Genomic DNA, 25073 nt, shown 5'->3' on the forward strand with positions numbered 1-25073 from the left:
AAGATGCTATAATTAATTTTCATTATATGCCAAGTATATATGCAAGTATCTTTGTAGTAATGTGGTTTTCTCTTAACCTACTTATGCCTAGCGCTCCATTATTGGAACACTAAGCTTATGGGAGTTATTTATATCCTACTGCTCAAGGTCATTGTGAAGGTCTGATTTTTCACACAGAAAATTTGCAGCCTCTGGCATAAACGGGTTAATGATGTGTACTACATCCCCTAATGAGATCTTCTTCACTTCATATTCATGTTTGAAGTTTGTGAGAATTGGTTTGCATTTAGTTATCTGTAGTTTTGTAGACAATCTACAAAATGTTTTAACTTTCTGTCTTTTAGGGCCCAGTCTATGGCATGAATAGGCTTCCACCCCAACAGCATATTTATGCCTATCCGCAACAGATGCACACACCGCCAGTGCAAAGCTCATCTGCTTGTATGTTCTCTCAGGAGATGTATGGTCCTCCTGCATTGCATTTTGAGTCTCCTGCAACAGGAATTCTATCACCCAGGGGTGATGATTCCTTTAATTACAATGTTCAACAGACAAGCACAAATCCACCTTTGCCAGAACCAGGATATTTCACAAAACCTCCAATTGCAGCTCATGCTTCAAGATCTGCAGAATCTAAGGCTATAGAATTTGGGAAAACTAATTTTGTTCAGCCCATGCCGGGTGAAGGAATAAGGCCATCTTTGCCAACACCAGCACACACAACACAGCCAGCTCCTTTTAAATTTAACTCAAATTTCAAATCAAATGATGGTGACTTCACGTTTTCCTCACCACAGGTTGTGACACAGCCCCCTCCTGCAGCTTACAGTAACAGTGAAAGCCTTTTAGGTCTCCTGACTTCAGATAAACCCTTGCAAGGAGATGGCTATAGTGGACCCAAACCAATTCCTGGTGGTCAAACCATTGGGCCTCGAAATACATTCAATTTTGGAAGCAAAAATGTGTCTGGAATTTCATTTACAGAAAACATGGGGTCGAGTCAGCAAAAGAATTCTGGTTTTCGACGAAGTGATATGTTTGCTTTCCATGGTCCAGGGAAATCAGTATTTGGAACACCCACTTTAGAGACAGCAAACAAGAATCAGGAGACAGATGGAGGAAGTGCCCATGGGGATGATGATGATGATGATGACGGTCCTCACTTTGAGCCTGTAGTACCTCTTCCGGATAAGGTTGAAGTAAAAACTGGTGAGGAAGATGAAGAAGAATTCTTTTGCAACCGCGCGAAATTGTTTCGTTTTGATGTAGAATCCAAAGGATGGAAAGAACGTGGGATTGGCAATGTAAAAATACTGAGGCATAAAACATCTGGTAAAATTCGCCTTCTAATGAGACGAGAGCAAGTATTGAAAATCTGTGCAAATCATTACATCAGTCCAGATATGAAATTGACACCAAATGCTGGATCAGACAGATCTTTTGTATGGCATGCCCTTGATTATGCAGATGAGTTGCTAAAACCAGAACAACTTGCTATTAGGTTCAAAACTCCTGAGGAAGCAGCACTTTTTAAGTGCAAGTTTGAAGAAGCCCAGAGCATTTTAAAAGCCCCAGGAACAAATGTAGCCACAGCATCAAATCAGGCTGTCAGAATTGTAAAAGAACCCACAAGTCATGATAACAAGATAAGCAAGGCTCCAAAGAGGGGATTTGAAGGAATGTTCATCAGGAAAGGACAGTGGGACTGTAGTGTTTGCTGTGTACAAAATGAGAGTTCTTGCTTAAAATGTGTGGCTTGTGATGCCTCTAAACCAACTTATAAACCTATTGCAGAAGCTCCTTCAGCTTTCACATTGGGCTCAGAAATGAAGTTGCATGACTCTTCTGGAAGTCAGGTGGGAACAGGATTTAAAAGTAATTTCTCAGAAAAAGCTTTTAAGTTTGGCAATACAGAGCAAGGATTCAAATTTGGGCATGTGGATCAAGAAAATTCACCTTCATGTATGTTTCAGGGTTCTTCTAATACAGAATTTAAGTCAACCAAAGAAGGATTTTCCATCCCTGTGTCTGCTGATGGATTTAAGTTTGGCATTTCGGAACCAGGAAATCAAGAAAAGAAAAGTGAAAAGCCTCTTGGAAATGATACTGGCTTCCAGGCTCAGGATATTAGTAGCCAGAAGAATGGTCGTGTTGTGATTGTTGGCCAAACAAGTAGCACGTTTACATTTGCAGATCTTGCAAAATCAACTTCCAGAGAAGGATTTCAGTTTGGCAAAAAAGAGCCCAATTTCAAGGGATTTTCAGGTGCTGGAGAAAAATTATTCTCATCACAATGCGGTAAAATGGCCAATAAAGCAAACACTTCTGGTGATTTTGAGAAAGATGATGATGCCTATAAGACTGAGGACAGCGATGACATCCATTTTGAACCAGTAGTTCAAATGCCTGAAAAAGTAGAACTTGTAACAGGAGAAGAAGATGAAAAAGTTCTGTATTCACAGCGGGTAAAACTATTTAGATTTGATGCCGAGATAAGTCAGTGGAAAGAAAGGGGTTTGGGGAACTTAAAAATTCTCAAAAATGAGGTCAATGGCAAACTAAGAATGCTGATGCGAAGAGAACAAGTACTAAAAGTGTGTGCTAATCATTGGATAACGACTACAATGAACCTGAAGCCTCTCTCTGGATCAGATAGAGCATGGATCTGGTTAGCCATTGATTTCTCTGGTGGTGATGCCAAACTAGAGCAGTTGGCAGCAAAATTTAAAACACCAGAGCTGGCTGAAGAATTCAAGCAGAGATTTGAGGAATGCCAGCGGCTTCTGTTAGACGTACCACTTCAAACTCCCCATAAATTTGTAGATACTGGCAGAGCTGCCAAGTTAATACAGAGAGCTGAAGAAATGAAGAGTGGACTGAAAGATATCAAAACATTTTTGACAAATGATCAAACAAAAGTCACTGAGGAAGAGGATAAGGGTTCAGATACAGATGCAGCCAGTGCCTCAGACACAACAATAAAACCCAATCCTGAAAACACTGGGCCCACATTAGAATGGGATAACTACGATTTAAGGGAAGATGCTTTGGATGATAGTGTTAGTAGTAGGTCAGTACATGCTTCTGCATTGGCAGGTAGCCCTGTGAGAAAAAATCTTTTCCGCTCTGGTGAGTCAACAACAGGATTTAACTTGAATTTGAAATCTGCTTTGAGTCCATCTAAGTCTCCTGCCAAGTTGAATCAGAGTGGGACTTCAGTTGGCACTGATGAAGAATCTGATGTTACTCAAGAAGAAGAGAGAGATGGACAGTACTTTGAACCTGTTGTTCCTTTACCTGATCTAGTTGAAGTATCCAGTGGTGAGGAAAATGAACAAGTTGTTTTTAGTCACAGGGCAAAACTCTACAGATATGATAAAGATGTTGGTCAATGGAAAGAAAGGGGCATTGGTGATATAAAGATTTTACAGAATTATGATAATAAGCAAGTTCGTATAGTGATGAGAAGGGACCAAGTATTAAAACTTTGTGCCAATCACAGAATAACTCCAGGCATGACTTTGCAAAATATGAAAGGAACCGAAAGAGTATGGGTGTGGACTGCATGTGATTTTGCAGATGGAGAAAGAAAAGTAGAGCATTTAGCTGTTTGTTTTAAACTACAGGATGTTGCAGACTCGTTTAAGAAAATTTTTGAGGGGGGAGGGGGGAGGGATAGCATTGGGAGATATACCTAATGCTAGATGACGAGCTGGTGGGTGCAGTGCACCAGCATGGCACATGTATACATACGTAACTTACCTGCACATTGCACACATATACCATAAAAGCAAACGTATAATAATAATTTTTTTAAAAAGGGTAATTAAATTAGAATAAATAAGATAAGAATATGTTCTTTTTGGAAAGCTTAAAAAAATTTTTTTTTTGATGAAGCAAAAACAGCCTAGGAAAAAGATTCTTTGATAACACCTCATGTTTCTCGGTCAAGCACTCCCAGAGAGTCACCATGTGGCAAAATTGCTGTAGCTGTATTAGAAGAAACCACAAGAGAGAGGACAGATGTTATTCAGGGTGATGATGTAGCAGATGCAACTTCAGAAGTTGAAGTGTCTAGCACATCTGAAACAACAACAAAAGCAGTGGTTTCTCCTGGATTTAGTTTTAATGCACCTTTGAAAAGTAACAATAGTGAAACTAGTTCAGTATCCCAGAGTGGATCTGAAAGCAAAGTGGAACCTAACAAATGTGAACTGTCAAAGAACTCTGATATGGAACAGTCTTCAGATAGCAAAGTCAAAAATCTCTTTGTTTCCTTTCCAACGGAAGAATCTTCAATCAACTACACATTTAAAACACCAGAAAAGGGTAAGTACTTTGTTGTTAAGTTAAGCACAGTTTTTCTTTCAATGTTTAGCTTGATGCAGACTCTTTGTAGGATACTAATGTTGGGATATAAATGATGCTTTGTGAACACCCCCAAAATATTTGAGCAATTTTTTTTTCTCCCTTAATAAGTTCACGGTGATGTTTCAAAGAGCAAGAGAACTTAGTTTAAGACGTTTCAGTAACTGGAAGATACTTCTATCATGCTAGGGCAGAGCAAAAGAACTCAGTACAGTATACGGACTCATGCTTGAATCATGCGCATTAACGTGAGTCTTTTTTTAAAGTGTTCATTTTCATTTGTTCAGTTTCTTTTGTCACTCAGAAAACATGATATTGAGGCTGGGCACGGTGGCTCACTCCTAGAATGCCAGCACTTTGGGAGGTTGAGGTGGGCAGATCACTTGAGCTCAGGAGTTCGAGACCAGCCTGGCCAACATGGTGAAACCCTGTTTCTACTGAAAATACAAAAATGAGCTGGGCATGGTGGTGCATGCCTATAATTAGCAGCTACTCAGGAGGCTGAAGCAGGAGGATCGCTTGAGCATAGGAGATGGAGGTAGCAGGGAGCTGAAATCATGCCACTGCACTCCAGCCTGACTGAGTGACTGAGTGAGACTTTGTCTCCAAAAAAAAAAAAAAAGAACATGATATTGAGATGTTCTCATTTTATATGTTGTATGTCAGTCTTGCTCATTTATTAAATGAGCGAAGAATGAAACTACAGGGATAAATGAATATGTAAGACAATCAGATTGGTGGTATAAATTGAGGGATTCTGGCTTTTTATGTTTTAAAAGCATATTCATTTTGTTTCCCAAAATGTTAAAAAATATTCTTTATTTTCTAGGATTTAATTTTAGCCTTTTTAAATCTAATCCCATGGCCTTTTGGACTAGCACCCCTTACTCACAGCCTGAGAGCAAAGGTATAGAACTAGCATTCTCAGTATGAGATAACAGCAGTTTTTAGCAGGTGGTAGCTCTTAGCAAAGTATTAATAACTGTGGCTGTATGAAATTAAGTACTTAGCACTACAACATGCATGTTAAAGAATGCCAGTTTAAGCAAAGTACCTTTTGACTGGTGGCATGACACCCTTGTTGGTTTGTTTTTTTAAAATGTACTGGGATGCTGATTTGTAATGTACTTCATTGCTCTGTTATTTCAGGTCTGCTCAGTGAAGACCTATGTTTTATCTAATGTTTATCTTTAGCCACTAACGTCTGCCAGTATTCAAATGTAGTGGCAACGGCATGTATACAATATGGAAGAGTGTCCCTGTAGGGCTGTTCTTTTGTGCATGGTTTAGAAAAATGTTGTATTTGAAAATGGACCCCATTTTTAACAGCCAGCATTCTACGGCTTGCATATTATATGTGTTGCACAGATCATTTTTAGAAGTGTGGCTACTAGAGTGGAAGAAGAAGTGGGATCTGTTGAAAGCCTTCAAGAACAGGTTAGGGAAGTGAAATCTCACCATTAGTGACCAGTAACACATCTTAGCCATGCCAAACAAGTACAATGATAAAGTAACAATCTCTGAATTTTCTTTTTTAAGTATACCGGTTTTATTACTAGCTAAGGTAGCTCTTAATCTTTTATTTTTAAAGATACAGTCTTTGAGAAATGTGAAGTGTTAACTTAAAAGTGGATGTATACTTGCGTATAGTTTCTGTGAGCTCTGGGTTAGAAATCCCTGACCTAAAAACGAATGTGCCTATACACTACTGTAGAACATAGAGCCTTATTCTGTTTTGAATCTGATAATGTCATTGTCCCAAGGGACCTTAGAAATGAAGACTTTAGACATGAGTAAACTGAGGCCAAGAGAGGCTATCTGATTTACCCAAGGTGTCTTTACTGAGTAATAGCAGAAGTGGAACAAGAATCTGTATCTTACGGTGTACTGTTATTTCTCCTAGCTAGGAAATGATACTAATTTTTTGTTTATAATGAAGGAGAGGGGCCCTCCTCCTCCCCCTCCCTCTCCCTTCTTTGGTCTCCCTCTCCTTCTTTTTTCGGTCTCCCTCTGTTGCCGAAGCTGGACTGTACTGCCGTGATCTTGGCTCGCTGCAACCTCCCTGCCTCAGGCTCCTGTGACTCTCCTGCCTCGGCCTGCCGAGTGCCTGGGATTGCAGGCGCGCACCGCCATGCCTGAATGGTTTTAGTATTTTTGGTGGAGACGGGGTTTCGCCGTGTTGACCAGGCTGGTCTCCAGCTCCTGGCCTCGAGTGATCTGCCTGCCTCGGCCTCCCGAGGTGCTGGGATTGCAGACGGAGTCTCGCTCACTCAATGCTCAGTGCTGCTCAGGCTGGAGTGCAGTGGCGTGATCTCGGCTTGCTACAACCTCCACCTACCAGCCTCCTGCCTTGGCCTCTTAAAGTGCTAAGAGTACAGCCTCTGCCCCGCCGCCACCCCGTCTAGGAAGTGAGGAGCGTCTGCTTGGCTGCCCATCGTCTGGGATGTGAGGAGCCCCTCTGACCGGCCGCCCCATCTGGGAAGTGAGGAGTGCCTCTGCCCAGCTGCCATCCCGTATAGGAAGTGAGGAACATCTCTACCCGGCCGCCCATCGTCTGGGATGTGAGGAGCGCCTCTGCCCAGTCGCCCAACGTCTGGGAAGTGAGGAGCGCCTCTGCCCGGCCGCCCTGTCTGGGAAGTAAGGAGCGCCTCTGCCCGGCCGCCCCGTCTGGGAGGTGAGGAGCACCTCTGCCCAGCCGCCACCCCATCTGGGAGGAAGTGAGGAGCACCTCTGCCCGGCCGCCCCGTCTGAGAGGTGAGGAGCGCCTCTGCCCGGCCCCCACCCGTCTGGGAGGAAGTGAGGAGCACCTCTGCCCGGCCGCCCCGTCTGGGAGGTGAGGAGTGCCTCTGCCCGGCCGCCCCCTCTGGGAAGTGAGGAGCGCTTCTGCCTGGCTGCCACCCCGTCTGGGAGGTGAGTAGCGCCTCTGCCCGGCCGCCCCCTCTGGGAAGTGAGGAGCGCCTCTGCCTGGCCGCCACCCCGTCTGGGAAGTGAGGAGCGCCTCTGCACGGCCGCCCTGTCTGGGAGGTGTACCCAACAGCTCCGAAGAGACAGCGACCATCGGGAGCGGGCCATGAGGACGATGGCAGTTTTGTTGAAAAGAAGGGGGGGAAGTGTGGGGAAAGGAAGGAGAGATCAGATTGTTGCTCTGTCTGTGTAGAAAGAGGTGGGCATAGGAGACTCCATTTTGTTCTGACTAGGAGAGATTCTTCTGCCTTGGGATGCTGTTGATCTATGGCCTTTCCCCCAGCCCCGTGCTCTCTGAAGCATGTGCTGTGTCAACTCAGGGTTAAATGGACTAAGGGCGGTGCAAGATGTGCTTTGTTAAACAGATGCTTGAAGGCAGCATGCTCTTTAAGAGTCATCACCACTCCCTAATCTCAAGTACCCAGGGACACAAACACTGCAGAAGGCCGCAGGGACCTCTGCCTAGGAAAACCAGAGACCTTTGTTCATGTGTTTATCTCCTGACCTTCTCTCCACTATTATCCTATGACCCTGCCATATCCCCCTCTCCAAGAAACACCCAAGAATCATCAATAAATACTTCATAAGAAAAAAAAAAAAGTAAGGTGGGAAGGGAGAAGAGAGTGAGTGGTAATCAGGCAGGATTTGATGAAAAAAAAAAAAATCCCACAGCAGCCATAAAATCCAATCTTAGGAAGCACTTAAATGAGAAGTTTTGGCACTTAATGAAGAAAACTGCAAAACTTATATAGGATGACTGTTATTTGAACTATCAGTTCTCAGATTGGTTTATAAATTCTAAGACAAATTCGTTAAAAATTGTAGAGTTTTTTTGGCTGGATCTTGAGAGAATTCTAAGTTTTAAGTAAAAAACTAGCAAGAGTAGCTAAATTTTTTGTAAATGAAAAAAGTGACATCCTACTGAAAGAGACACTAAAACTTATCACAGTTACAGTAATGTGGTAGAATTCTGATGCAAGAATGGTACAGATGAATGTAGCAGAAGAGATAGATACTTCCGCATAACAACAAACAGGTGCCAGGCTCTCTTCTAAGCACTTTACATATCTCAATACACTTAATTCTCAAAACAACCCCCAAGTATATTAGCATCAACACTTTACAAGTGAGGACTCTGAGGCATAAATAGATGAAGGAACTCAAAGTCACAGACTCAGATTTCTTAAGAAACCTCAGGGTCACAGAACAAGTAACCGAGCAGAGCTGAAATTTTAATTCAGGGAGTCTCGTTCCAGATCTATTGTTTCATCAACTAAGCTATACCACGTCAGTAAAGTTTGAAACAGAAACGAATGAAGAAAGAAATTCCTTCTAAGGAATTAGGTTTTTATTTCACTCCACATAGCAAAATGTATTCTGGATGGGTTAAAAAATTTTGTGAAAAATATTTTTTAAAAACCTGGAGTGAAGTACTTGATCTTTTTTTTAACTGACTTCTGGATACAAAAGACTTTTTCAAACTTTAGATACTAAATTTAGGCCAGGTGCAGTTGCTCACGCCTGTAATTCTAGCACTTTGGGAGGCCAAGGTGGGTGAGTCACTTGAGGCCAGGAGTTTGAGATCAGCCTGGCCAACACAGCGAAACCCTGTCTCTACAAAATATACAAAATTTAGCTGGGCATGGTGGCACACACACTCATGGTGACTGTAGTCCTAGCTACTCAGATGGCCGAGGCACGAGAATCACTTGAACCTGGAAGGTGGCAGTTGCAGTGAGCGGAGATTGTACCACTGCACCCCTACCTAAAGTATTTTAACAAATTACAAAGGAAAAGATTGATAGATTTAACTACTTGAAATTGATATGTCTGGTCTACCTCTGGAAGAAATTAATAGATTATAGGGTCTCTTAAAATGTAAAAAATCAAGTTCCTCATGTAACTTGCTCTTATGAAGAAGCCCATATATAAATTTTAAATGGGTTTTTTAATGGATTTATAAGATCTTTATATATAAGCATACTACTTCTTTGTCATGTATAAATTTAAATTTTCAAATTTCATTACCATATTTTCATATGTAATATAAACTTACGTATAAAAATGTGACAGGATTTAAGGTAGAACCAGAGGCGCTGAAATGTTTATTAATGTTGATCACTTTTAAAAACACATATACCTATGCTCTATTAGGTTCTTCAGGATGCATCATTATAAAGATACTGAGTAATTTTTGGAGTTTGTTAATTTGGCTAGTTTTTTAGTGTTCATATCACTTGTAATAACTTGTATCGGTTTATTAAAAGATCTGAACACACAGGAGTCCTAGAGGGACAATAATTTGTAATTATTCAGATGTTTAGAAGTGTCTACCCTGCATAAGGAAAGTAGACTCTTGTATGCATGGCATTCGTTTTTGTTCCAAAACCCCTTAGGAATAATACTTGATTAAAATCAGAATTTCCCAAAGGGAGCCATTATTTATTATGCCTTGGCATAGCAATTCAGTTTTTACAGCTATTGACAGCAATTGGAACCAGAATGAGTAAAAATGAAGAAGGCCAGATAGAGACTAAGAGGATAAATATCTCTGATTTCTAGAGGAGCCTATGCAAATACTAAACAAGCACAGAATCTTCTTTCTATGGAAAAGAAAAGACCCTAGTGATACCTCAACCCTGTATGCATGTGTGCCAAGAAGTAGCAAACTCATAAATAAACATAGAAAAACATACTTTGGGAGGCCATAGCTTGAGGATTGCCTGAGGTCAGGAGTTCGAGACCAGTCTGGCCACATGGGGAAACCCCATCTCTCCTAAAAAATACAAAAAAATTAGCTGGACATGGTGGTTGAGGCAGGAGAATTGCTTGAACCAGGGAGGTGGAGGTTGCAGTGAGCTGAGATCGCGCCACTGCACTCCAGCCTAGCGACAGAGCGAGACAACGTCTCAAAAAAAATAGAACATAAGCCAGATTCTAGATTCCCAAGTCTTGTCTTCTGCCACTGAAATCACTAAATGGACAGACTATAAAATCAAAATTCAGGTTGTAACAGTCAGCCACCAGTTGAGTCAAATAATTGACCATATGTAAATGAGAATTAGAAACAAAAGTGCGTTAGTCAAGGATCTGATCTGGGAAGCAAGAGCCGGGCATGGTGGCTCACACCTGTTATCCTAGCACTTTGGGAGACCTAGGCAGGCAGATTGCCTGAGCTCAGGAGTTTGAGACCAGCCTGGGCAACATGGCGAAACCCTGTCATCTACTAAAACTGCAAATATTAGTTGGCTGTAGTGGCACACACCTATAGTCCCAGCTACTTGGGAGGCGGAGGGAGGAGAATCACTTGAACCCAGGAGACAGAGGTTACAGTGAGCTGAGGTTGCACCACTGCACTCCAGCCTGGGCGACAGAGCAAGACCCCGTCTCAAAAAAAAGATTTCGCAAGCACGATCCAAAAGAGCATAAATGCCACACAAGACCCAGCAGAGGCCGGGCTCAGTGGCTCATGCCTGTAATTCCAACACTTTGGGAGGCTTGAGGCATGCGGATCACCTGAGGTCAATTCAAGACCAGCCTGGCCAACACGGTGAAACCCTGTCTCTACTAAAAATACAAAAATTAGCCAGTTGTGGTGACACATGCCTGTAATCCCAACTACCCCGGAGGCTGAGGCAGGAGAATCATTGGAACCCGGGAGGCGAAGGCTGCAGTGAGCCAAGATCGCGCCACTGCACTCCAGCCTGGCAACAGAGCGAGACTCCATCTTAAAAAACCACCAGAGAAGCCTGTGGAGGTGAGCCAAGGACACAAGAGGTCCAGGTCCTCAGGAAAGCCACTGCCAGGCTTCACAGTCCTCTTGGTTAATGTCGTTTCTCTTTTATGCATAATATCTCAGTGGAACTTCCAAATATAAACTTTGCAAGAAAACATAAACAGTGTGCTAGCAATAAAACCACAATTAGATACCACCTCACATCAGTCAGGATGGCTACTATGAAAATGTCAAAAAAAATAACAGGTGCTGGTAAGGTTGCAGAGAAAAAGGAACACTTACACTTTTGGTGGGAGTGTAAATTAGTTCAGCTATTGTGGAAAACAGATCCCTCAAAGACCTAAAAACAGAAATACCATTTGACCCAGCAATCCCGTTACTGGGTATATACCCAAAGGAATGTAAGTCATTGTGTCATAAAGCCACATGTACGTGTATGTTCTCTGCAGCACTATTCATGATAGCAAAGACGTGGAATCAACCGAAGGGCCTGTCAGTGGTAGACTGGATAAAGAAAATTGGTATATATACACCATGGAATACTACACAGCCATAAAAAAATATGAGATTACGTCCTTTGCAGGGACATGTATGAAGCTGGAAGCCACTATCCTTAGCAAACTAATGCAGGAATGGAAAACTAAATACCACATGTTCTCATTTATAAGTGGGAGCTAAATGATGAGAACACATGGACACATACAGATGAGCAACAGACACTGGGGCCTAATAGAAGGTGGAGGGGTAGGAGGAGGGAGAGGATCAGAAAAATAAGTAATGGGTACCAGGCTTAGTACTTGGATGGGGAAATAATCTGTTCAACAAACCCCTGTGACACAAGTTTGCCTACATAACAAACCTGCACATGTACCCCTGAACTTAAAAAATTTTTTTAAAACACCATTTTGCTAGTAATTTTGCAGGCACATTTATGGGAAGAAAATAGAAGTTTTCCAGAAACAAAGGCAAAAACAGGATTTATAAGGAAGGAGAGAGAGAGAAAAAGAACTACATGCAATCTCGAAACTGAATCTCATTTACATATTTTGGTGGATAACCTAATTAGCTTGTGTGTGGCAAAAAAGTCTGATCATTCTGTCCTTCAGTAGGCCAACTAGGAATATCAAAGAAAATTCAGTTGGCTTTGGATTCTTCAGGAAATACTGAAAGTGTCACTGCAGAGTGTGAGAGACTAAATCTATGAATGTCTTCCAGTGTTCTTTCATTAGCACCTTTACCTTATATTAGGTCAGGCCTGGAATATTTCTCTCATCAGAATTCTTCAGGTAGAGTTAGGTATCCAGGTTAAACTTTTTATCCTCTGTCCTTAAATTGTGTTTATAAAACGTTTTATCTATCCTTAAATTGTGGTTACATTTCAGAAGTTCATTTTTGTTAATGAGTAGAATATTTAACCTTGGAGCTATTATATTGTTTATATTTAAAATTTTCTTCTCCTTTCATATGTTTCCCCCACCCTCCAATACTAAAAGTTACCCAAAATATGCTAATTTTATTACCTAATGCCAGTTAGGTATTCTGTTCAACTTGGGTAAATATTTTAAGCATCTGGAATGGACTCATGAATCTTAAGGTGGCTTGATGATGAAGTCTGACCTGTTGAATGCATAATAATATGCCAAAGTTAAATCCTTCTTTTATTGAAGAATCTTTTATTAGAATATGAAAAGCAGTCAGAGCAACTGAATGTGGAAAAAGAACTTGCTGATAATTTTGAACGTCATATTGAAGACCTTACAAGACAATTAAGAAATTCGACTTTGCAGGTAATTTTTTAATAAATCCAAAAATGAAAACTATAACAGGTATATTTTAATCTCAATACTTTTTGCATAAAAAATTAAATATGGTCGGAAACAGAAGTTATTCCCCCCCCCACTTCACCCTCCTTCCCACTTAGGAGAGAAGAATAAGACGAAACAGCTAGCAACTATCTTGCTTATTATTCTAATCTCAGTTCCCCTAGAGAATTGTTTGTTTGTTTGGGGGTTTGTTTGTTTTTCATTTCTGCTCTTTGCTCTGCCAGTGCAACCTGATCTCTTGTAAGGTTTACCATATTAGTATTTCAATGACAGATTTTAAAACTGATTCTTAATATTATTCTGTAGCATGGACTTGGAAATCTTCATTTGTCACACTATGCCAATATTCTCATCAATGTACCTGTTCATTCTTCCTCTGCTGTATATGTTTTCTGCATGTTTATAGTAATGAATCATTTGTCATTTCAGTGTGAAAAAATAAATTCTGATAATGAAGATCTCCTGGCTCGTATTGAGACACTACAGTCTAATGCCAAATTATTAGAAGTACAGATTTTAGAAGTCCAGAGAGCCAAAGCAATGATAGACAAAGAATTAGAAGCTGAAAAACTTCAGAAAGAACAGAAGATAAAGGTAAAAACAATCCTGTGAGATTGATTCACATATATATGATGCATTTACCAAAATATGATTTAAATGAAGGGAAGACTTACTAAAGAGTAGCATTTATGAATACAGCAGAGTTCATTAATTCCTTAATACCAACCATAAATTTGAGAATCCATGCTGTGATTTGGGGGTGTATACATTTTAAACATTGAAATATTTCCAAACTTTCTGTATTTTAGCATGTCAGATTTATTTTATTTATTTATTTTTATTTTTTATTTTTTATTTATTTATTTTTTTTTTTTTTTGAGACGGAGTCTCGCTCTGTCGCCCAGGCTGGAGTGCAGTGGCGCAATCTCAGCTTACTGCAAGCTCCACCTCCCGGGTTCACACCATTCTCCTGCCTCAGCCTCCCGAGTAGCTGGGATTACAGGCAGTCACCACCATGCCCAGCTAATTTTTCGTGTGTGTTTTTAGTGGAGACGGGGTTTCACTGTGTTAGCCAGGATGGTCTCAATCTCCTGACCTTGTGATCCACCCGCCTCAGCCTCCCAAAGTGCTGGGATTACAGGTGTGAGACACCACGCCAGGCTGTCAGATTTATTTTAAAGCCCCTTAAAAATACCTTTTTAATGTTGGTTGGGTTGTGTGGGTTGTTTTTATTTTTAATTTCAGGAACATGCCACTACTGTAAATGAACTTGAAGAACTTCAGGTACAACTTCAAAAGGAAAAGAAACAGCTTCAGAAAACCATGCAAGAATTAGAGCTGGTTAAAAAGGTAAAATAAAACACTAGGATGAAAATTGATGTAATGTTCACATTGTTCTGTTTTGTTGTTCTATTTGTTCTGTTCTCTCTGCGATCTCACGCTGTGGCCCAGGCTGGAGTGCAGTGGCGTGATCTCGGCTCACTGCAACCTCCGCCTCCCGCGTTCAAGCAATTCTTGTGCCTCAGCCTCCCAGGTAGCCGAGATTCCACGCATGCGTCAGCACACCCGGCTAATTTTTTGTATTTTTGGTAGAGATGGAGTTTCACCAATTTGGTTAGGCTCGTCTGGAACTCCTGACCTCAAATGATCCACCCATCTCAGCCTCTCAGAGTGCTGGGATTACAGGTGTGAGCCACCGCACTCAGCCTGCATTGTTAAACTATTCTATACATTTTGAAAAGAAGTGTTTTAGAATGTTACTTGTGGTACTAAAATAATGCTTTATAAATTATTTGCTCAAAAAATTGAAAATTTAACTTAATTGTCTAAGTACCAGTCCTTTCAGAAGAATCTAGGCTCCTGATTTACAAGATTTTGGTTTGACATTTCATTTTGTATACATGATTGTTGTATGACACATTAAGATTTAATTAATGTCAAAGCTTGAAATTTGTATTATACTTAAAACTTTGGCTGACTTTACTCCTTCAAAGATGAGGCTAAAAAGAAATGTCCTATAAGAGCCACTTGACATATTAGTATTTTATAAATAAGAGCTCCGCAAGCTACAACTGTCAGTTGTAGTTAGTTATAATGAAATAAAATGAAACTAAGAAAGTTGGGTTAAACTACTAGAAAATATTTTGTGAAATTAAAAACTAGAAAATATCCAACTCCTGATTTCTTTGTTACAGTGTAAACGATTTCAGTATTACAGAAAAGCACCCATTTATTGCTGTGGCATCATTTTAGCAATTTTACAAATGACAAAAAAAATTTACAAATGAACTGATCTACTATTGTGTAAATCTTCTACTTATAAAATGTGCAGGATGCCCAACAGACCACATTGATGAATATGGAAATAGCTGATTATGAACGTTTGATGAAAGAACTAAATCAAAAGTTAACTAATAAAAACAACAAGATAGAAGATTTGGAGCAAGAAATAAAAATTCAAAAACAGAAACAAGAAACCCTACAAGAAGAAATAAGTGAGTTAAAGAAAATTCACTTTACCTTTTAATTATTTCATCATAACAACTTGATTTGGTGGGGGGCATTACTTGTTTATTTCACCAGTCTTTCACTGTCAGTCGGGTGTTTAACACAGTGATAAATGTTACTGGGGACCCAGAATGGGTGTAAAACTATTTGCCATTAAGATGTTTATAGTCCACATTTATTCACTTTAACATTTCTTAAGTACCTTGCTGTTTCCTGGTCTGGGTTAACTAAGATTGTCTATGGGTTGTAATTGTTACAGCCAGGAGATGGGTACAGTAGAGTTTATGGCACTGTTGTTACTACTGTCACATATGTTTGAAGTATTCCATAATAAAAAGCTAAAACAGGCTTAAAGATAAGCCAATACAAAGAAGACATATTTATGTATTTAAATTCACTGATAAAAATTGTTACATCTTTTTCTGCTGAAATTATTTCTTGTGCTAGCTTCATTACAGTCTTCAGTACAACAATATGAAGAAAAAAACACCAAAATCAAGCAATTGCTTGTGAAAGCCAAAAAGGAACTGGCAGATTCAAAGCAAGCAGTACGTTAATTTTTCAGTTTCATATTTTAGTACTTGTTCATAATTTATTTGTGAGTAACATTAAAAAAAATTTAACCAAGATTCTCATTCTGTAGGAAACTGATCACTTAATATTTCAAGCATCTTTAAAAGGTGAGCTGGAGGCAAGCCAGCAGCAAGTAGAAGTCTATAAAGTAAGGGTTTTACTTTTTAAGATTAAAAAAAGTTTTTTCATGTAGAAGTGAAGTACCATTTAGAGATTTTATTAATTATCCTATAAGGATATCTAGAAAGATTCCTCAACATTTTGAGGAAGTTACAACAATAAATCAAATCTGGCATATAACTGGAGTGTATTGGTTAGCTCAAGCTAGATTATTTTCACGTATTTGGAAATTCGTAGTATACTATAGAATAGTGCAAAATAAAATAAGCCTGCATCTGAACTTAATGATATTGCAGTCACAAGGAACAGTTTATAAAATGATTTTATACGTTTGCTATGTTTGTGTATATTTTTATATATATAATGTCTTGAAGTATTTAAACATTGTATGTTAAATATGTAGTCTGGGATGTTCATTTTTTTGAATTGATGTTGGTTTAAGAAAAGATAGCTTAGTGAGAAAATGTTCTACTTGTCTCTACTTTTTCAATAATAATACATAAAAATATTTCACTACTTAATTATGCCTTATATGTACTTATGTCCCAAACCTAAAGTTTGTATTTTAAGGAAAACCTCTTTAACTAGTGAAGATAGGATTTGCTAAAGCTAAATTTAAAGATTTACCCCCAGATACAGCTGGCTGAAATAACATCAGAGAAGCACACAATCCACGAGCACCTGAAAACCTCTGCAGAACAGCACCAGCGTACGCTAAGTGCGTACCAGCAGAGAGTGACAGCAGTACAGGAAGAGAGCTGTGCTGCCAAGGTGCGTTCTTCAGCCACAGCAAGCCACTAGGATTTTATTATCGCTAGTCATTGGTTTACTCCAGGGCTGTGCTCTCCCTTTTTAGTATTTTGCTGTTAAGAGCACTTATTAGATTAAGACCTGTTCAGTTAATCTGGGTCTAACCGCAATCCCATGCCAACCCTAATCGTAACTTGGATCACTTTTTTTGCCAAAAGGAAAAACATGATGTTTTTTCCATTTCAACCTTGTTTTGCAATTTGTGTGTCACTTATTTATAAAGCTTTTTTTATTAGAAAAGTGTTACAGTTCTTAGGGCTAAATGATTATAAATAACATTTTAATAGCATGGCTGTGGGGGGCCTACTTTCTTGTCATCATCCAAAACAGACACAGTGCAGTGGTTGTGTTAGATGCAGCTCTTATTTAAGCAATCATGGCAACACTGTTGTGGGAGTTTACAGATCACTTCAAGAAAGTGGAAGACCTAGGACTTAACACTTAACCACCCTGTTTTGAAAACTGAAGTTCAAATAACTTAATTTCTTTGAGTTAATTTTTCTCAAATTTATAAAAAGAGGAGATATCATAAGAGAAAATGTTTATAAAGTTCCAAAAGTACATAGTGTCACTATAAAATGTATGGTTAGTAAATTAATCTACCAGGGTAGAAGACATGGTAGAAACGGATCTCTTATCAGAAAATATGTATTATTGAGAGGCCTTTAAAAAGTGTAAGGCCTCCCAACATGAAGACCTGATAAATGTTGGAGGCAATGGATATCCTAATTACCCTGATTTGCTTATTACACATTGTATGCATCCATCAAAATATCACAGGCACCCCATAAATATGTACAATTATGTATCAATTAAAATTTTTTAAGTGTAAAGCCAACAGAAGTATGCTTTTTAGCAAGGTTAATCAAGAAACCAAAAAGAATGTCAGCTATCTTTCTCATTTTCAAAAACAGGTTTTTATCTCAATTTGTTAATCTCTGAAAGAAAACAGAAGGACCCTGTTACAATAGAAAACGTTTCTCTCTTTTAAATGTTATAGGCAGAACAAGCTACTATAACCTCTGAATTCGAGAGCTACAAAGTCCGAGTTCATAACGTTCTAAAACAACAGAAAAATAAATCTGTGTCTCAGGCTGAAACTGAGGGCGCTAAACAAGAAAGGTAAAGTCTAAATTAAATATGCAGAGTTTTCCTCCCACAATGCAGGTTCTTCACCAAGTAGATTGAAAATCCTATTATGATTTTTTTTGTTTTTTTTTTTTTTTTTTTGAGACAGAGTTTCGCTCTTGTTGCCCAAGCTGGAGTGCAGTGGTGCAATCTCAGCTCACTGCCACCTCTGCTTCCTGGGTTCAAGTGATTCTCCTGCTTCAGCCTCCTGAGTAGCTGGGATTACAGGCGTACACCATCATGCCTAGCTAATTTTTGTATTTTTATTAGAGATGGGGTTTCACCATGTTGGCCAGGCTGGTCTCAAACTCCTGACCTCAGATGATCCACCCACCTCAGCTTCTCAGAGTGCTGGGATTACAGACGTGAGCCACAGCACCTGGCCTAAAATCCTATTATGATTTTTAACTGTGAAATTATGTATATTGTTACCAAAGAGAACAGAATTTCTTGGCTTCACTGTGTCTGCAAACAGTAACAGGGAAACTTCATTACAAAGGACACTGTTGCAAACTCTAAAATTAGATGTTAAAGTGCACAGTGAAGCCAGGATATGAGATAATAGGCTCACAGTTCAATCTTGTCTTAATAAGATCTTGTCATGGTAGAAAATACAGGCATTAAAATTACATTATGATTTGTTTTTCCAATTTTGAAAATTTAGAAGTAAAAATCAAAATGCTAAGTATACTTATTTGCCATTAATTTAGGTTAAACAGAAGTTGCTTTAAAATATTTCACTTATTTCAAAAATTTTAAATTTAGTACTGAATTTTGGTCTAGAATTAAACTTTTCTTATTTATGACCATTTCAGTTCTATTTGAATGGTATATTGTTTATGCTGCTTTAAAACTAGCATACAGATCCTGTTTGTACTGGGAGTAAGAGAGAGATAGGGCATTCCATGGCATCTGTGTTGAGCGGTTCAGTATTCAAAGCAGTTTTACATCTGGCTCTTACTGTTCTAAACAAGACTAATTATTCTGAAATTTTTGTATGTTTATGTTTCTGTTACTTTCATTTAGGAATCTATTAAATATAGAGACTGTAGATTGAAACATGGTATTTTCTTTCCAGTAGCTCATTATATAAAGGGGAAATTAGATACTGATACATTTCATAAATATAAATGTCACCATTTTCAAGAGCCATTTTTGACCATGCCTAAATTTTGAGTTCACATTATATGAATGTAAATGTTTTGTGTTCCTTCTACTTTCTTATAATATACATTAAAAAAAAAGAAACTAATAGTGTATTGTACTCATTGTGGCAGAATCAGGATTTTAACTATTTCCACCTAGTGTTTTTTCCAAGTCTAAAAAGACCTGCTTTTCTTCAGGGATTATCTTTCACTGTAACTTGGTCTGACATACCATTCTTATAACAACAATTTAAGAACTGTGTGAGTGCGCCGGGCATGGCAGTTCACACCTGTAATCCCAGCACTTTGGGAGTCCAAGGCTGGAGGATCACCTGAGGTCAGGAGTTCAAGACCAACCTGACCAACATGGTGAAATGCTGTCTCTACTAAAAATAAAAAATTAGCTCAGTGTGGTGGTGGGTGACTGTAGTCCTAGCTACTCAGGAGGCTGAGGCAGGAGGATCACTTGAACCTGGGAGGTGGAAGTTGCAGTGAGCCGAGATTGCACCACTGCACTCCAGCCTGGGCAGCAGAGCCAGACTCCGTCTCAAAAAAAAAAGTAGTGTGAGGTTTTTTCTTTAACTGACATAGTCCTGTAACATAAAATAGGCTATTTTGATGCCCCTTTTTGAATATGAAATTTTAAATTTTGGAGAAATTTTTTGTAAATCTGTAGTGCCTAAGATTTTAAATCTGGCTATAGTATCTTTTGTATTATATTTAATCCTAGTCTTGAATTCTTCAGACTATTATATTTCCTTTAGAATCATCCAAGTGTATGGCATTGAAAGGTTGAACGGTTAAACTATATTTGAAACCACAAAATCAAATTCACCTTTTTCAAAAAATTTTAAAACTGTATTTCTGTTTTAGGGAACATCTGGAAATGCTGATTGACCAGCTAAAAATGAAATTACAAGATAGCCAAAATAACTTACAGATTAATGTATCTGAACTTCAAACATTGCAGTCTGAACATGATACACTGCTAGAAAGGCACAAGAAGATGCTGCAGGAAGCTGTGTCCAAAGAGGCGGAACTCCGGGAAAAGTAAGGCTGTTAGCAGCACTAACGCTGTACCAGACAGCAATGTATTTCTTTGTTGAAACTTCTAATATGTTGATCCTTGAGATAAATGCAGATTAGAAAATAAAAAATAGACATTTCTAAAGGCTTGGTAACTTTGCTTTATCTACCTTAGAGCTTCGCCTTTTACGTTGCTTTTATATTCTGCATTTTTAAGAACAATTAATGTCTATCTGCTCATCCAGTATTGTGTCTCCTACAGCCTTGTTGGCTAGGATGTTTCTCTAGAAAAACAAACAAAAACATGCTGCTTTTCCAACCCAGGTATCAAATCATAAGCATTTTTTTTCTAGAAGAAAACACCCAAATAGTTGCTAACTGAAAAAGAATATGCAACTTATCTTTGCAATTCTGTCTTCAATTTGTCATATTTTGTTCATCACTATAATACTTTAAATAGACATTAGAAGTATTGGCAAAATAAATAGATTATTGTGAACAGAAGTTTTCAACTCCTGTGATAAAGAAATTGGGTAGTAGGAGTATTAGGCTGAGGAAAAGAATTCTTCATTGAGCATCTTTTATCAAGGGTGTTAAGATAATTTTATCACAGATTTGCTTATATAATATATACCTAATCTTATGCTAATCGGAAAAATGAAAGCAGGTTTAGCTTTTTGTGGCTTCTGTCTGTTAACAGTGTAATTTGCCTGTTAATCATGTAAACCAAAGTTTCAGGGAAGATGTACCAGTTTTCTAACTGCCTATCACCAGGGTTTACCATGAGATTATCTTATATATAGTGATGTTTGCTTGATATTCTCCAACACTTATTCTTTAGGAAAGTTATTGCAAATTACATTGCTAACACAAATAAAGTACTGTTGATTCCTCTAAAGTAACTCAGTCTTTCAGTAAGTGTTTTTTGAGCACCTACTGTGTGCCAGTCAGTTTTCATAGCATTTTGAGATATCTTTAGGAGTCTTTCCTCTTCTTCAGAAATATTAAAAACTAATGGTATTGTTACTGTCTGTGCCCAAGTATGAAGAAATAGCCTTCTCTTTATATAGTCTCCACTTTTAAAAAATGTTTTAATATTCATACTTTCTCTATAGCAAATTGTGAAAATGGTTCCAGAGGAATGTGATAATTAGGCTAACTAATTAATATCTGTATTACCCAGAGACTACAGTTAATATAAACACCTCTGTAACAACTGAGACAGAACAGTGAACTTCTGTCAGCACAATCATTCTGATTCCAGATGGGGGGTTTAAGCATTTAGCTTTCAAATTGGTAAATTCATAAATGTCAGTGATACTGCCTGAGAATAGACACTTTACCCTACCTCTAATTTTTATCCTGCTTAGACTATTTTTATAACCTCCGATGGTTCTTCCTTTGCTTTCTTGGTAGATATTGTTTGAACAAAATGCTTGCAAAGAAATGTGTATACACTAGTATTTTCTAGATTCATTAATCAGTATGAACTTAGTAATTAAGATTTCTTTTCTGAAACATGGTATTTTATTGCATTTCTCCTTTCAGCCACCAAACCCTGTTTTAAACCTTGTATGGTGCCCATATGTGTAGCAGGTAGAAAAAATATCTTGGAAAAGTACAGACTAAACTGTTAACAACGTTTATCTACCTGTGGAATTGGGATTTTATCCTGCCAGGCATGAGAGTAATAATAAGGGGCTTTTACTTTTTTCTCTGGCAGCTTTTGTATTTTTTTAATTTTTATGAGAGAATTCTGTGGATCCCCTGTATAAAAGGAAATTTATTTATTTATTTATTTATTTACTTTTTACCAAAGCCAAACATATAAAACATGAAAATTACAGGTAAACCGTTAAAAGTGATGGTTCCCAAATTGTAGGCCCACTGGTTAGTTTCAGGCTGAGTACATAAAAATCACATTGAAAACTACTAAAAGTAGGGAATTCCTAGAACCACTACTGAGATCCTGATTCAGTGGGTGTAACATGAAAACTAGACGTCTCTATTTTCAACAAGGTACTCCAGTGATTCTCATGTGCAGTGAGATTTGAAACAGCTATAGTAAACCAAGTCTGTGTTTGTTGTGGTTCATGTTAATTGACTCAAAAATGGATACTGTCCGCTAAAGTTTTCTGAGTAAATCAAAAGAGTGTGGGGGTTTTTTTTTTAAATGTTTTCAGGGTAGTAGATAAAAGGGAGATTAATCTTACATTTATGTGAGCTACCACATACGATGATGTGAAGAAGTGGACTAATTAAAAGTATAATTATTTTATGCTTTAAATATAGTCCTATTTTCTGATGAACCATGAAAGAAGTTCCTAGTCTGGACAACACAACACAGTTTCTTAACTGGAGTTCTTCATCTGTCATCACTACCATCCTTCTTTCTGTCTGTCTCCTCAGTTGTAAAATGAAGATAACAGATTTACATTGTTCCTCAGTTGGATATTTTTAAGATGAATGGGTCATTGCACTGGGTGTTCATGTATTTTGGTTTTTTGTTTGTTTTGTTTTGAGACAGAGTCTCTCTCTGTTGCCCAGGCTGGAGTGCAGTGGCGCAATCTTGGCTCACTGCAATCTCCACCTCCTGGATTCAAGCCATTCTCCTGCCTCAGCCTCCGAAGTAGCTGGGATTATAGGTGCCCACCACCACACTCGGCTAATGTTTGTGTTTTTGGTAGAGACGGGGTTTTGCCATGTGGGCCAGGCTGGTCTCGAACTCCTGACTTCAGGTGATCCTCCTGCCTCGGCTTCCCAAAGTAGTAGGATTACAGGAACAAGCCACCACGCCCTGCCTCATGCATTTTAAAATGAGATGTTTCAGGGACTAAAACTGCGCAGGGACCAAAGAAAAAATGAGTCCAGGAAAAGAGTTGGCTGAGAACATTACTGAGGAGAATTTACTCTGCTGCTGCAGGCTGCTAAGAACATAGACGACCACTGCACGGGCAGTGTCTTTATGGGCCAAAGTGGGAAAATGTCTGGCTTTGCTCTCTGCTGCCTTATCAATATGCAGCTGACAAAGGGCTGGGTTACTTGAGGCTGGAACCACTGGGTGCCATGCACGTACTAACAATCCACACAGGCCAGCAGGAACTGCCCCATTGTTCTGCCCATTGATCAAGAATATGACAGTCAGGGCCACCACCACTTTGTTCCTGCAATGTGGGGAAACTGCAAATCTATGAAACTTGAAAACTTTGCTCAGAGAATGTGCTTAGGGAAATCGCATTCCTCCCAGACATAGCACTCTCGCTGTCTACTTCCCACACAGGAATGGCGGATCAAGTATTTAGAAGGGGCTGCTCTCTGTCTGGGATTCTCCAAGGAGCTATTGGAATAGCAAATGCCCCTTTGGCTGGCTAGACTGTTTCAACTGAATCCCAGCCAAAAATGGAAAAGCAGGTGCCCTCTCTCCCTTCTCCAGCTCTCTCTCCCCCTCAGTCGAGCCTTCCAGCCTTTGTCAGAGCAGAACTGCCCTGGGGTTCAACACTGGTGGAGGAGGCAGCTGCCCAGTTTTGAGGAGGGCAAAATCTCTCTGCTCCCAGTCCCTAACTCACATCCCCATCAAATGTTGGGAGTTCCACCGTTAGAGATGCAGTTAGGGCCAGGCTCAGTGGCTCACGCCAGCACATAATCCCAGCACTTTGAGAGGCTAAGGTGGGTGGGTCACCTGAAGTCAGGAGTTCAAGACCAGCACGGCCAATATGGTGAAACCCCATCTCTACCAAGAATATAAAAATTAGCTGGGTGTGGTGGCATGCGCCTGTAATTCCAGCTACCTGGGAGGCTGAGGCAGGAGAATTACTTGAACCCGGGAAGTGGAGGTTGCAGTGAGCTGAGATCATGCCACTGCACTCCAGCCTGGGTGACAGAGCAAGACTCTGTTTCAAAAAAAAAAAAAAGAGATACAGTTGGGCTCAATGCGGTGGCTCACATCTACAATTCCAGCACTTTGGGAGGCCGAGGCAGAAGGATATATTGAGCCCAGGAGTTTGAGACCAACCTGGGCAACATAGGGAGACCCCACCAAAAATAAAAATAAAAAAAGCCGGGCATGGTGGTGCACGCCTATGGTCCCAGCTAATCAGAAGGCTGAGGCAGGAGGATTGCTTGAGCCCAGGAGGTTGAGGCTGCTGTGAGCTGTGATTGCACCTCTGCAGTCCAGCCTGGGCTACAGCATGAGACACTGTCTCTAAAAAAATAAAATAAATAAAAAAAGTACAGTTGGCCCTTGAGCAACGTGAGGGCTGAGTTGGCAACTCCTGTAGTGCTGTATCCCCAAAACCTTAACTACTGATAGCCTACTGTTGACCAGACGCCTTACCTGTAACATGAACTGTCAATTACCCATGTTTAGTGTAAGTATTCTATACTATATTTATACAATAAAGTAAGCTAGAGAAAAGAAAAGCTTATTGAGAAAATCATAAAGAAGATAAAATGTATTTATTATTCCTGAAGTGAAAGTGGATCATCATAAAGGTCTTTATCCTCATCATCCTCATGTTGAGTAGGCTGAGGGGGAGGAGGAAGAAATGGAGGGGTTGGTCTTGCTGTCCCAGCGGTAGCAGAGGCAGAAGTTGTGGAGGGAGTGGGAGTCGAGGCAAGAGAGGCAGGCGCACTTAGTGCAACTTTTATTGAAAAAAAAATCTGCATGTAAGTGGACCCCTGCAATCCAAACCCGTGTTGTTCAAGGATCAACTGTATTTCTCTAGGGTTTGTTAGTGACACTGGAGAAGGTGCTTTAAAATGCCAGTATGGGCCAGGCATGGTGGCTCACGCCTGTAATCCCAGCACTTTGGGAGGCCGAAGTGGGCAGATCACCTGAGGTCAGGAGTTCAAGACCAGCCTGGCCAACATGGT

At 39.5% G+C, this 25073-nt stretch overlaps 2 protein-coding genes across 19 annotated transcripts in view; both read left to right on the top strand.

The window, feature by feature from the left end:
• The window catches only part of LOC129030762 (E3 SUMO-protein ligase RanBP2-like), a 39113-nt gene extending 35272 nt beyond the window's left edge, over window positions 1–3841 (top strand). For all 4 annotated transcript variants that reach the window (XM_054476397.2, XM_063649038.1, XM_054476392.2 and 1 more), the window contains one exon: window positions 345–3841. In XM_054476397.2, the coding sequence (XP_054332372.1) occupies window positions 345–3698 (3354 nt within the window). In that variant the 3' untranslated portion in view covers window positions 3699–3841. The remainder of the gene's footprint in view (window positions 1–344) is intronic.
• LOC134737835 (GRIP and coiled-coil domain-containing protein 2-like) overlaps window positions 2929–25073 on the top strand; it is an 86831-nt gene continuing 64686 nt past the window's right edge. For 10 of the 15 annotated variants that reach the window (XR_010123201.1, XR_010123202.1, XM_063649041.1 and 7 more), the window contains exons 1-10: window positions 3898–4329; window positions 12749–12855; window positions 13321–13485; window positions 14137–14241; window positions 15224–15386; window positions 15847–15947; window positions 16043–16120; window positions 16726–16863; window positions 17903–18024; window positions 20049–20225. Coding sequence is in view for 13 of the 15 variants with exons in the window: in XM_063649041.1 (XP_063505111.1) it covers window positions 4233–4329; window positions 12749–12855; window positions 13321–13485; window positions 14137–14241; window positions 15224–15386; window positions 15847–15947; window positions 16043–16120; window positions 16726–16863; window positions 17903–18024; window positions 20049–20225 (1253 nt within the window). In the remaining 2 variants the exon portion in view is untranslated. Of the gene's footprint in view, window positions 4330–12748; window positions 12856–13320; window positions 13486–14136; window positions 14242–15223; window positions 15387–15846; window positions 15948–16042; window positions 16121–16725; window positions 16864–17902; window positions 18025–20048; window positions 20226–25073 lie in introns of all 15 variants that reach the window. The other 5 variants (XM_063649046.1, XM_063649051.1, XM_063649052.1 and 2 more) reach the window with 3 other exon arrangements.

Source organism: Pongo pygmaeus, chromosome 12, assembly GCF_028885625.2.
Source record: "Pongo pygmaeus isolate AG05252 chromosome 12, NHGRI_mPonPyg2-v2.0_pri, whole genome shotgun sequence".
Lineage (NCBI taxonomy): Eukaryota > Metazoa > Chordata > Mammalia > Primates > Hominidae > Pongo > Pongo pygmaeus.